The sequence below is a fragment of the Manacus vitellinus genome, unplaced genomic scaffold (genome assembly GCF_001715985.3).
Source record: "Manacus vitellinus isolate BGI_N305 unplaced genomic scaffold, ASM171598v3 scaffold_21_pilon, whole genome shotgun sequence".
NCBI classification, from domain to species: domain Eukaryota; kingdom Metazoa; phylum Chordata; class Aves; order Passeriformes; family Pipridae; genus Manacus; species Manacus vitellinus.
The window spans coordinates 1,173,546-1,187,007 of NW_021939546.1; the positions used below are offsets into that span (position 1 = coordinate 1,173,546).

At 37.5% G+C, this 13,462-nt stretch overlaps 1 protein-coding gene across 8 annotated transcripts in view; it reads left to right on the forward strand.

The window, feature by feature from the left end:
* ZNF644 (zinc finger protein 644) overlaps nt 1-9,221 on the forward strand; it is a 74,074-nt gene extending 64,853 nt beyond the window's left edge. For 5 of the 8 annotated variants that reach the window (XM_018072146.2, XM_018072145.2, XM_018072150.2 and 2 more), the window contains 2 exons: nt 4,103-4,205; nt 4,693-5,265. In XM_018072146.2, the coding sequence (XP_017927635.1) occupies nt 4,103-4,205; nt 4,693-4,885 (296 nt within the window). In that variant the 3' untranslated portion in view covers nt 4,886-5,265. Of the gene's footprint in view, nt 1-4,102; nt 4,206-4,692 lie in introns of all 8 variants that reach the window. The other 3 variants (XM_018072144.2, XM_018072153.1, XM_018072154.1) reach the window with 1 other exon arrangement.
* The last annotated feature ends 4,241 nt before the right edge of the window (nt 9,222-13,462 follow it).

The window sequence follows — 13,462 nt, forward strand, 5'->3', positions numbered from 1 at the left end:
TTCTTTGGTCATTGCTTCTGTAGATGGAGACTGCTTCTTCAGAAACTCAGGAGGGAACAATAAAGTACAGAGCAACAAGTCTGGCCTTCAAGCCAACAGTGTGACTGAGGTAGCAGTTCACAAGACCACTACACATCCAAATAATTTCAAATATTGCTTTGGGAAGTTTGTGGTGGAAGCGTATCCAGCTGCAGCAGAAATCTGAGGTCCACTGGCTTTGCATATCTTTATTCTGTGCAGTTACAGTTACAGGCAATCAGCCATCACAATGAGCTAATTTTCAACATCCTATAAAATCCTTCAGGGAGCACATTACTGGAGGGTTTTTATAATGCACTTTACTGTGCAATAATGATGAGGATAGATAGCAAGTGATTGAATTTGAAAGATTAGTGACTAAATGTACAAGAAAGATAATTCATTATTTTTTACTTTTTAATTGGCAGTTTTCAAACGGTTAATTAGCTCCATTCATGTGTGCAATTATTCAGCTTGTGTTAGCTTATGACAAAATTCATAAAGTCTGATTAAAAGACTCAGGTCTAGTCTTCCTGAAATAAGAAACTTTCCATGTTGATGGACATCAGGAAGCAGAGCATTTTAATTTTGAACTGCAGACCAAATGTCTTAGCATGAAGGACCTCCAACTGTCACCTACCTAATTCATGTTCTCTTAGGCATGCTCATTTAAACCTCCTATCTCTCACTACTTGTAGTGTTTCTTGATAAGTGGCCACAGAGGTAAAGAACGTTTTTATATGCAGCTGTTTTACCTAGCACATATTTTTCTAAATAGTGTGCTCTGAAATTGAACTTGAGCATTTCCAGGAGTTTGATTGTCTTTTGTTGCTTCTCCGTAATGTTGTATCAGTGGTTTGATGAAGTGATGCGACTCATTGTTTACAAGTTTTTTGAATAGCAACTGGGAAACACCGGGTAGCCAAACTTGAAGGAAGGAGGCTTCTTCCAAAAAGAAGTAGGCCTTTATGGAGAACGAAAGATGATAGTTTGGAAACTGTTGTAACTACAAAGTAGTAGTGGAAGGTAGTTCCTGCCTTTCTGGCAATTTGCTGCAGTTTCCATGCAGCTTACCGGAGCTAAATTATCCTTGGTGTCTTCGTGGAAGCGATAAAAACATACTTTCTGAGGAGTTCATGCTTTGTTACAGTAAAGACATAGGAAGTACAGTAGCTGAGTTTTGGTCAGAACAAGGCTATGTTATGGGTAGGCAATGGATGAGGCAATTGTGTGACTTACTTGATGCGTGCAACTACTATCAAGACTTGCATCGTATCAAGACTACTCAAGTGTGTGCATGTGACTTCATTTAAACTTGTTGCTTTCTGGATAGACAAAATGAAACTAATGTGATAATTACTGGTCCACGTGCCTGATAACTGCTGTTGGAATTACAGCTTTCACTTGGCTTTACACAGATGTTACTCTTTCTCTGCTCACGTTCCAACTTCACTGGAGTAACTTCAGAATGTACTTGTGCTGCTTTGAGCTCCCTAAACTGTGATAGAATATGTTCACTAGCTCAAAAGACAAAAGGAACAAAAAATTTTTTACAGAACACCGGTTCAGTATTCTTAGTGTTTTCTGTCTGTTGTAACAGCTTATTGCCCGGGCAAATCTACTTTCAAATGTAGCTAAGTTGCTCTGAGAATGCATTGAGTAATCTGAATCCTTTTTCTTGATGTCATTTACTGTGATATTTTCTGCCCTTTCTTCTGTAATTTCTCTATCTAGAGCCTCCATCATAAATGACTCAGAGAAGATGCCCATTCTTTTGTTTTTCTTGTTTTCTCAATGTTCATGGAAAAGGTACCTTTCAAGGAAGCAGAAACTACCTCTTCTGGTACATTATGGCGGTTTCTGTCATTGTTGCTGTTGTTTGGTTGCACAGTAGTTCAGAGGGGATTTTTTCTTAGTAGATTATGCACACACACAAAACCATTAGGTTTCAGGAACTCTGTTGCAGAAGACTAATCCAGGTCTAAAAAGAAAGAGAAATGCTCTGGGATGTGTGTGAGTAGAATCAAATTTCTTTATGGGAATGAATGTCTTTGCCAACATGAAGGAAATCAAGCAGTTCTTGTTTAAAGTGCAGGTTGGCCTCGCTAGTAGTCTGTTATCTACTACTTCTTTTATTTTACTGATATCAACTTATATCAGCTAACTGTCCTCAGATACAACTCATGGGCGTGTTTGCATTTGGATAATACTGATTTCTGTTTCCCTTCTTCCCATGATGTTCTGCAAAATCATCAAAGGCAAAGCTTTTGCTGTAATAACTGCTTCAGATAAGTCGCCCCTCACACAAATAGTTCTCTTCAGAGCATGGGTGTCTGGGTTCCAGTATTTTATCTGCTTACATTTCTGATGATGTTGTTACTGAAGTTGCGGTATGTAAAATATTTATACTATTTGGTAGTTCCTACAGCCTGAATGATATCTTTTTTCTTCCTAATTAAATGAAGAATATGCTTTTGGTGAGAGAATAAAGTATTAAAAAATCCTTAACAATTTTCCAGAAGTTATCTTGGCCATTTCTCTCTCTCCCCCCTGCCACCTTGGGTTACTGCCTTTATATCCAGACTGCTTTCATTGTTGCTGTCAGAAAAAAAATGCTGTTAAGCCTCGTTTTCCTGATTTTGGTCTGAAGGAAGTCTCTTTAGTTTGGTATCTGCTTTCAATTTATTTTATTGGTTGTCTGATACCTTCAAATCTCAGAAATCCATTCTAAAATTTTAGATACTGTAGGAATCTTTAAATCTGGGGATGGAACTGGGAAATGTCTGGTATATACCAAGTTAAAAGCTTGGACTACAGGGTAAAAGCTTGAGAGGTGTTCCTTTGGAGGAAATGAGAAAAATGAAGGATGCAGTCAAGACCTGTGTTCTTTAAATTGTGTTTTGCCTCGCCTTATGCTTCAGAATACTAAGAGGTTAATTCTTCTATTTTATATTATAGGAGCTAAAACTTTAGACAAGTGTAACAATTTTTTTTTAATTTTACTGTTAAGATGCTTCAGTAGTGTAGCATTATACCTTCTTGGTATCAAGAATACCACCTGGTGCTGTCTTTCCAGTTTTTGTGGAGTTTTTGATGAAGTAGTGTAACTGGTTGTTTACAAAAGGTATTTGTGTTATAGTTTTATTGTTGGTGTCTTGTTTTGGAAGAGTGTAGCTAGATATACTTCTCAGTTCAAGCAATCACAAACTTCTTGAGCTTTATCAGCTGTTTTCATCATAACAATATTAACTCAGTTTAATCTACTCATCCCCCACTTCGGCTGCTTCTTAGAATGGCCAGATTTTGTTACAGATTCCCATTACATCTGTTTATAGGAGGTACAGACCTCAAAGCTAACTGAACACATTTGCTATGCATTTCCTGTTCTCACACGTTATTTTCATACATAGTTTCAAATGCTTAGACTGAATTTAAAAAGTGACCTTGCCATCTCTGTTGATTGTCCTAATAAGAACTCCCACTGCCACAGACTAATACATACTTTTTGTAAGCTGCACTAGAATTCAGACAGGAGCAAGGGGGAAGCTTCATTTGAAATTCTTAGAACAAAAGGACAGATTTTTGCTTTATGTTGAAATAGGTGTTCTATTCAAACTAGAAATTCGTGATTGTAATAGCTGAAAGCTACAACTTTATGAAGTTGTAACTTGGTTGAACGTGAGTGGTCTTATGATGGTACTTGAACTACAAAACAAGTTCGAGATTTTGACAGCATTTTATTCATGAAAGGGAATTTCCAATGGTGCTTTGCTTCTGTATAATTCTGCAATAGGTTTGTAGGTGCTTCCTGATACTAAAACAGCAGTTTAATGCTGAATGTCAGTTATCTAGTCTTTCAAAGAACAAGCACCATGCTAAACTAAAAAAAATAGCTTCATGTGTTTTGTCAGTATGTTTCTTAGCATACACTGTAATTGTTTTAGATTTATATTATAATTAAATGTAGAATAACAAGGAGGTAGATGTCTTTTCACTACTGCTATAGGGAATACTTACTGAATATCTCTGTTTGGTTAACACTTATTGAAGTATTACTTTCACATATGGAAATTTCTCTTCTTAGCTTTAGACTGTAAGCAAAAGAAGTCAAGGTCAAGATCTGGAAGCAAGAAGAAAATGCTGCCGTTACCTCATAGTGCTGATGAAGTTTACATACTCAGATGCAGGTATATAGTGTTATTTTCATTGAAAGAACACATTATTAAGAGCTTACTAATTTTAGTCATAAAAAGATATAGGATTGTATCTCATAAATGTTTGTGATTAAACTGAATAATATGGAGGGTAAGCAATTGCCTATTTTTGTTAATTTGGACAAGAGGATTTGATCCTGTCATACTTGGGTGATTGCCACTTGCTTCTCTAGCTAAAATGTTACTGGTCATGTCTAAGTAATATTCTGTCCTTCAAAAGAAACCTTACATAAGAACAGATTGTTATTGCTAGTGTTAAAAATGTGAGAGTGTGAGTTGTATAAACTGCAGGGGTTTGTGCTCACAGTTATTACTAATGAACTCAATTACTAAGTTTTTCAGCTAAAATATATAGAAATAAACTTCAAGAAAATTAAGACATTTCACTTATTGTCTGTCTTTTATAATTTTTCAGTAGAGCTAGATATATCTTGATGGATTAATTTTAATATTTGCATAGGTTTTGTGGTCTAGTCTTTCGAGGACCTCTGTCTGTTCAAGAAGACTGGATAAAGCACTTGCAGCGACACATTGTCAACGCAAATCTTCCACGGACTGGAGCTGGCATGGTTGAAGTCACATCACTACTTAAAAAGCCTGCTTCAATTACTGAAACTTCATTTTCTTTACTGATGGCAGAAGCAGCATCATAGAACAAGGAAACATTTTAAATTTTAATTGGGTGTAAATTTGAAATACTTCATCATTTTTTAAAATAAATTGCTACACTAAATTATGTTTATAAATGCTAAAGACAGAAAAATAGAGGAGAATTACAGTAACATCAAAATAAATTGAATACTTAACAGTTACAGTAAGTAGTCTTTATATTTTATATAGGGTGGAAGATGTGTTTTTAAGGTTTATTATGTTTTTGTCAGTTACTGTGTTCACTATCAATACAAGACCATTATATGTATGGCAGCCATTTTTAAATTGTTGCACATGGGTACTTAAAAGACAGATTTTAATAAAACAAAGAAACCACGTTCTCTTCAGTGTTACCCAAATCAAGGCTCTGTTTATTCCAAAAAGAATTACATAGTAAAATAAGATACTATTATATTTTGTTTGTATGTATGTAGTGTTTTGTATAATACCAAGAACTGCTAATACAATTTACTCAACTTAGGGCATTAAATACCATGTACTTCATAGTTCAAGAGACTGTTTCGTTCCAATAGGGCAATTAGTACTATTCTATCTAGGTGTGTAAGTGTTTTTTTTAAATCACATGAGGCTTTTTGTACTAAAAAGTGGAGGGAAACTTGTTTAAACAAATTTCTAAGAGAAATATGTACATAATACTGGAAATTTGTGGTAAGGAAATATTCTTTACTTCAGTTGCATTTCTCACTGACAATAAAGTGGTGCATCCATGCTACCTCCTACTTGTCAACAAAGATGGTATTTACCCTTATGTTTTTGTATCATAGTAGATTCAATCCAACTTTCTTTATTACAAAGCATCTTTTTGTTAACAAGTTTGTTACTTTTATGATGATTTACTTAAAGTCTGACTTGCTTACAGAAGTTTGCCTCTACTATTTTATTTAACACTGTAGAAATGTACTAATAAGCATTGCTCACTACACAGTTAGAGTAGACTTTTCATTTATAATTCTGTTTAAAAGATTGATCATTTTAGAAAATTCGAACACAGATTGAATTGTTTCTACATATGAAGAGAATGTTTACAACTTAAATTTTAGAGCTTGTTTTGGATGTGATTATATGTATGAAAACTGTAACACTATGCTCATGCTAAGGACCTACTTACAGAATTATTGAAATAAATGTGCTGTGAGGATGGAAATATGGTGCAGGTGTCTTGGTCATGATGAATTGTGTTTGTTCATTTAAACTGTCTTCAAAACATGATTTTTGTTTAAATCAAATTAGATTCCTCTACAAATCAATTTTGTATGCAAGTAACATTTCATTTTACTCATATAGGGTAACATACTGTAGTTAAGCCAAGGATATGCATTGATATTTTCTTTATATGTAAATAAAGTTAAAAGCAGTTAAAGCAAGAGGAGTATTTTGGTAGAGTATATACATACCTCACTGCCAGTGAAATTGCTTTCCTATGGTATATCTCCTTACCAGAAAAATCTCTAAATAAAAAGGTTTAAAGAAAATCTAAATGTCTATAATGTGAAGCATTTATTTGCATTGTGTGAATTAAGTTTGTGAAATTGATTTGTCTTGCTTGAGATTAGAATCTTCACATGATCTTAAGTAAAAGTACATTTACTTGCAATAAACTGAATTGTTCACAGACGCATTACATTTGATTGGTGGAAAATATGAATAAATGTCTGTCTTCCTGGGTGCACGGAGTTTAGAGTTAACACATGAGGCTTGTTAATGTTCTGATAAAATAGATGGGCTGCAAATGCACAGCTCTACAGGATGGAGTCCTCAGATATGGCCATCCTAACTCTTCAAGGCTGTCATTAAATTAGTGCTATCAGGTGTTTAACTGTACAAATTGCTATAGCTAAGTTTAGCTTTCTTGTCAGAATTTATTCTCTTATAACTGGAAAATCTACATTGTTACATTTAAAGGCCGGAGGAAAAAATACTTTAGAGATTTTAGAAAAGATAACTGGGATGTTGAAGTATATTGCAGACAAATTATGTGTATGCAGACTAACAAATTTCTAAATTTGTGGATGCTTGTGGGATTTTTTTATACGCTGTGAAAATGGAAGATTTAAAGCAATGTGTTGAAGCAAATAGAGGGAAGTGATCAAATCACCTTGAATGTTTATAATGCTTTAATAGAGTGCTTGTTTACCCTTCTCACCAAAAAAGTGCTTGTGAGAGCACCATATTTTGTGGCTGTTTAACAAATGAGCAAATCAATGAAGTGCAAATGATATTTATCTAGTATTGTTAAGAATGCTTGTAAGGTGAAGCCATACCATGTGGAATTTTGCGTTAGCAAAAAACTCTTACTAGGTTAATAATAATAATAAAACCCTAGTTCATTCTATTTAATTCATTAAACCCCAATAGTGAGCTGCTTTGTGTAACGCTAAAATGTAAGGTTGTGTGAAGAGCAGGGAGCTCTAGGGCTGGTAAGTTTCCAAAATGAGATTATATTGATGAGGAGCAGAGTTTTCACTGACAGGCTGAGTGGGTGCACTGGAGCTGTATGCCTGACTTAAATCAGATCCTTGCAATATAGTTTGAAATATATGCAGAAGCTCTAGAACTCTTCTGATTATTGAATTAGTTGCATATACGGTTGATACAAACTAAATTAACTTTTAAAATAAAAAATCAGAGTATCCTTTAGCTGTCTTTAGCCTCTAGTCCTCAAGTGAGCCTATTAATTTTCTTGGTTTCTGTTGTTTGGAAATACAGATCTTCTGTCACTACCTTCAAGGAAATATAAATGCCCCTTTCTGGACTTACAGAAATTCTAAATAATGTGTTAGAAGAGGGTAAATTAAATCAGTTGCTTTGTGATACCAAACTCATGTTCTGTGGCTTGAGAGTCTCTGTGGCAGTCTGTGCTAAAGAGCTGGACTTCCAGAGTTGCACATAGAAACACAAGTGTTAGTCTGTTCAGGTTGACTTAGATTGCTTTGGGGTAGAGGCTGCAGTGGTGCAGTGATTTTTGTTTGGTTGATTTTGGTTCTTTATCACAGTCTTACTTGTTTCTGAAGTTATCCTAGTTTCTGGTAAAGGTCTCTTAAGTAGTAACCTCAGGAAAATTACAAAAGAATTTTCAGAATGCTTAGAGAAGCCTTGGAAATTGTAGAAGACCACCCCATACACTTTTTGTAAAATGATTACCTATATTCCCTAATCGCAGTGATATTTCCAAATTATATTCAAAAATTAAAACTCTGTTGCATTCCTTGAAAAGATGTTTCTGCAGAAGGTTGGAAAGATGATTTTAAAGTGCCCGTGGTAGTGTGTTCAGGCTCTGTGCATGGAAAGTGGAGGCAAGCAGACAACACGTGTTGGCTTACAGAGACCCCTGGGCATTTACTGCTGTTTGCCGTGTCCTGCCGCACGTGGGTTGGATGACCTGTGTGAGGTGCACTGTTCCCGTGAGCTGAGGCGCTCCAGCTCTGCCCACAGATCCAACTTCTGCTTCCTCAGGGCACGCCTTACCCAGCCAGCAGTGTCAGGAAATGAGCTGCTGACTCCTTGATGGAGAGGAAGCACTGAGCAGTGATAGGCACCGGGAGCTGTGGGTGAGGGAGAGCGAGGGCCGGGCGTGCCAGAGATGGGCACTGTAACAGTCGGGTGCAGGTCCTGGGCCACACGGTTTGTGTTTGAGCTGTGTGCCTGCGCAAAGTCCTGCCTTTTCAGCCATGCTCAGGGAAATCAGCAAGGTCTTTGAGGTAAGTAGATCACAGGAGGAACACGAGTTATGAACTGGGGCTCAGAGAAGAGCACCCAAAGTTCCAAAGGTCAGCGTCACAGGCCTGAGATGGGAAGATGTGTTCCTGCAAAGCTTTTTTGACTGTGGTGTTTTTTCTGAGCTGGTTATGGTTCTGGGTTCCCTGCAGTGCTTTAAAGAGGGGTTATGCATTAAATCTACCTGATTCTGAAAACCTACAGAAGATAAATTGGGCTGAACAAATGAGGAAACATTAACAGCAAATAACGTGTACTGGCTTTTAACTTAATGGTTAAGGGCTGTGAACAAAGCCTGTTTAGTTGAATGCTATGGTTAACAGACTTTTCCACTTTTTATCACAGTAGTTAAATGCCTGGATACTTAAACACCAGTTTCATATTTAAAAAATTGGTTTATATAGTTTTGACTTTGTTTTAAAAAAATCTTTTTAGGGTGGTACTTATTTAAAAAAGCTGACTGCATTATGATTTCAGATATTTCAATCCACCATGCTTTGTAGGTGCTGTTGCCTGATACATGGGTAGCAATTGTGATGTAATGGAAACATTTGGCCATAGTGCCAGATTTGTAATCTCTTGCAATAAAATGTTCCTTTTTAACACTGCAGGCTTCTTGGTGTTTTTCCCAGTGTTCGGAGGTGAGCTGCATGGCATGTGTCACTTCATTCTGCAGGGAATTCTGCCCCAACCAGAACAGTTACGTGGCGAGGCAAGAAGGGCAGTTTTGCTGGCTGTAGTCTTCTGAAAATTCGGAGGTGAGGTAAAATGGGGGTATTTACATTTCAGTATTGGAGACCAAGAATGAGAATTGGTGGCTGAGGGAACATCACCAGAGAAAGGGGCCCAAAGCTGAAGGTGAGTCACAAGTAACAGTGGCTCTCATCCATGCACATCTGCCCACTTCTCTCTCTCTTCAGTCTGGTTTCACTGGTGCCTTCTTTCTCAGTTAGAAGCAGTTTTCCCCTGCACCATTAGGTGTGCAGTGTCTTCCACATGTACCTGGGCACAGAGTACACTGAAAAAACCAATCTGCCTGGCACTCTGCAAGTTCCTGGTCTCCTGCAGTGTGAAAGGATTCATAGCCATACCACAGCCATTCACACACACTAAGCAAAAAATATAGTTGATCAAATATAGCATAAAGGACTGTTGGGGTGTGTTTGTTTTAAATAAGGGCTGGAGTGGGGATCCCTTCCATGTTTTGAACTCTGGCACTGCTCGTTCTCATTTCTAGTTCTACTACAGGCTGATAAACTTGTATTTGAAAAGCAAAACAAAAGAAAGCTCTCTAATTTTAGAGCCCTGTTCCCCTATTAAGCTTTGAACATAAGTCAGCTAACAGCCTTTTTATAAAACTGCTTAGTAATACTCAAGTGCATTAAGTAGAAAAACCTGGTGGTCCAAGTAGCTGGTGCCTGGTGGCAGCGCTTGCCCTTCAAGGACACGGTCCTGGGTGCCTGAGCTCATGTGCAGGTGGCCCCAGTGTGCTGGAATGGGAGGTGGAGGGGTTTGAGCGGTGTGTCACTGGCTGTGATGGTGGTTTGCACAGGTCACCTGAAGACTGACATGGTGTTATTTTGGCTGGAAATAAAAATTGGAGTAAATGTATTCCTGTGGGGATGCTTTTCCTTAGGTGGAGGCAAAGTTTATTATAAAAGCTCTGAAAGACCTTTCTTATGCAGGCTCCACAAGCTCTTCTCACTACAATTAAAACCCAAGCAAATAGTATCCTTGGTAACTGTAAGCCCAGAAACCCCAAAATTACAACTCTTACTGTTCAGTGAGGGAAGGAAGGGAGCCTTGGAGCCTTCTCACAGCTTCCAAGGTGCTTGTACTACACATGTATAAATTGCAACGTTGTTGGGCTTTCTATTCTATACTTTTAAATAAAAGTATTTTTAACTTGTAAGATCTGAGGTTAACGTAACAAGTGATGATGGTAACCCTTCTGCTTTTGTGTTAGAGACCTGCAACATGAAACATGCTTACATGATATTCCTGGTAAGTGTTCCTAAACATAAACAACCATTTTTTAAAAACCTGTTTATTGGAAACTGGAAACTTCCCATGTAAACATTTGATTATGTACTTTTAAGTCAGCAGCAGCTGTGAATCATGTTTGTAGCTCTCTGTGAAACTCATCCAAATCCATCCTCACTGCTGTAGCAACAAATTCTGAAGCTCTGAATCCCATTGTGCTCTTTGAAACGGCTTCAGAAGAGAAGAGACTGATAGAGCAGAATGCAAGCTAACGCCATTAACCTGTGTTTTAACCAAATAAGGAATTCTGTGTCACCCAGGTACAAGTCTTGCTGACAAGAAATAATACTTTTATCTTTCTCCTCCCTGAAAAAAACAATCCTGTGAAAGTAGGAGAAAGAAAACAGCCTTATTTAGATAAAGAAGCAGGGGGGGGAAATCTTTTAAAAACAAACAAACAAACAAAAACCCCATAGGTTAAAAGAGAAACTGCAAACAGGAGAAGACAGTATAAGCCTGAGGTTGACACTTGTTTTGTAGTCCCTGAAATCTAGCTGATGGCTTCATTTGCTGTGCCTCCAAATCTTCAGGGGTGTGCTTGGGTTCCTGGCACAGAGGAGGTTAGGGCAAATATTATCCTTAGCTGAACAGCCAAGGATTAAGTTGTAACCCCAAACTGTTAAAGAAATAGGCAGTGACAGGGAAAGGAGACTTTAAATCCAATTTCTTGTGTTGAAAGTCAACTGTACTCATTCTCTTTGCCATCTGGAGTACATTTACTGATGCTTTTTAAGTGCTGCATATAAATCCATAGACACTTGGTACAGTCATGGAGTAACATGAGCAGCTTTTCCCATGTATGGACTCAGTCACAAATTTGGTACCGAAATCTGATTTTCCAGGTTCTGCTCATGTAGGGGTTGCCATTCACTGACTTCAGAAATTCCCTTCTTTACTACATCCATCATTTTAAAACATTCTTTTCTCACTGAAATAACTTCCACTACTAATCCCAGTGTATTCTGACTGCAGCTGACTCTGAGTGATAATAAATTACAAAAGACCCTGACCCAGAATGTGAGTGTTCTTCCAGGATCCCAAACTCGTTTCTTTGCCCTCAGGCCCAGGTTCCCATCTGGGGACGGTACTTAGCCGCATCTCACTGGGCTGCTAACCTGACCGTTTTCATTACCTTCATTCCTAGCTTGGTTTGTTTTCCCTTTCCTCAGTTTTTGTTTATATCCACATTTGCTTTTTCATCTTCATTTTTCGTCTCTCTTGTTCTTTGGGACTTCAGTTTTCTGCTGGCTACCAGTGATGAAGCTTTTTGGGAAAGTCCTATAAGCTATATTACTGTGAACACAGATAGAGTACTTCTCAGTATTCTTAAAAGCATAGCTAATGGCCTAATTTATGATTTATTTTATATAGAGGCAGTAGCTGTCTCTACTTAAGTGATGGAGGGAGGAGGAGATGTTTAGATTTTAGAGTGACTTTGGATTACACAGAACAAAAATCCTCTCTCCTTGTTTTGACCCATGAGCCTTTTGTTATAGTTTCTCTCCCATGTCCAGTTTAAAAGTGACAAAGCAGCTTTGGTGGGCACATGGTGTCAAGTCATGGTCAGCCCACCACAGGTGCTTTATTTCAGCTATCTCTGAGAATTTGACTGAAGCTGACAAATCTGCTATGCTGTTGCTGTTATTACTGTTACATAGAGAGAAAGCTCTGAAAGATTTGGGATCACAATAAAAATTGAGCTCTTATACAAAATTGAACCAGATGTATTCAGAGCTTCAACTGCTTTATGCTCCTGCTGCCAGCAAACAGCAGCAAGTGCTGCCCACAGCCAGAGCTGGTGTTCACTGCTGTCACAGGGAGCTCATTTATCATGAAAGCAAATCTGAACACTTTCCATATTTTTTTTAACTTTCCCTGCATGGACTTTCTTTCTCAGTTCCTTTCTTCTGCCTTCAGGAAAGCATTAGTTGTGTTATTTTTAACTTAAAAAGGTTTTGTTAAAATTCTATCTTAATTCTAGGAGACTTACAAAGGTGAGATTCTTATCCCTCTTCACACTGCGGATCTGAACTACTTCCCTACCCAAAGGTGGTCTCTGCATGCAGGTTAATAAGGCCCATCTCCAGATCTGTACCTAGGAACTCTGGACCTATACAAATGGAACTATGGTAAGACCAAATGAAATAGCAAGTATAAATGCAGCCTTTCACTGTGTCAGTACTTTGCCTTGGTTAACAGTCAAAATTATTTTGGTCTTACTCTATTGCAAGGCAGTATAAAATCATCATGATGTTTAGGTATGGTTACTGCTGTAACTGGAAAATGGGGGAGGGCAAGGCCATGGCCAAGGGTAGAGATATGGACACATGTAATGAAACCACATCCTAGTCCTTAAGCTTTCCTGAACATTATTAAGTTCTCTGTTAAAGTTCACATGATCTCTGACCTGATTAGTGCTGGGAGCTAATTGGGTAGGAGAGAGGATTTGTGCCTACTGCTAAAAAAATTGCTCTGAAAAAAACTGTAAGTCATCAGAAGTTAGTGAGATGCATCTCCTTTAAAATACTCTATTTTGGAAGTTAATGGGGGAGCATAAGAAATGCAAAATATTTGAAAAAAAAATGAAAAAAAGAAAAAAAAAGAAACAAAATCTCTGAAACATGAGTTCAGCTAACATCTGACATGGAAAAATATATTGATACTTCAAGATCAGGTACTATGTAAGAAAATAGCAGATGCAATTAAACTACTTTGGGGAGCCTTAACAGATGTATCTGCTGTTTCTAAAAATGCATGTAAACCTGAATATTTTGTGGTCTCTCTCCCCCACAAAAAATGTC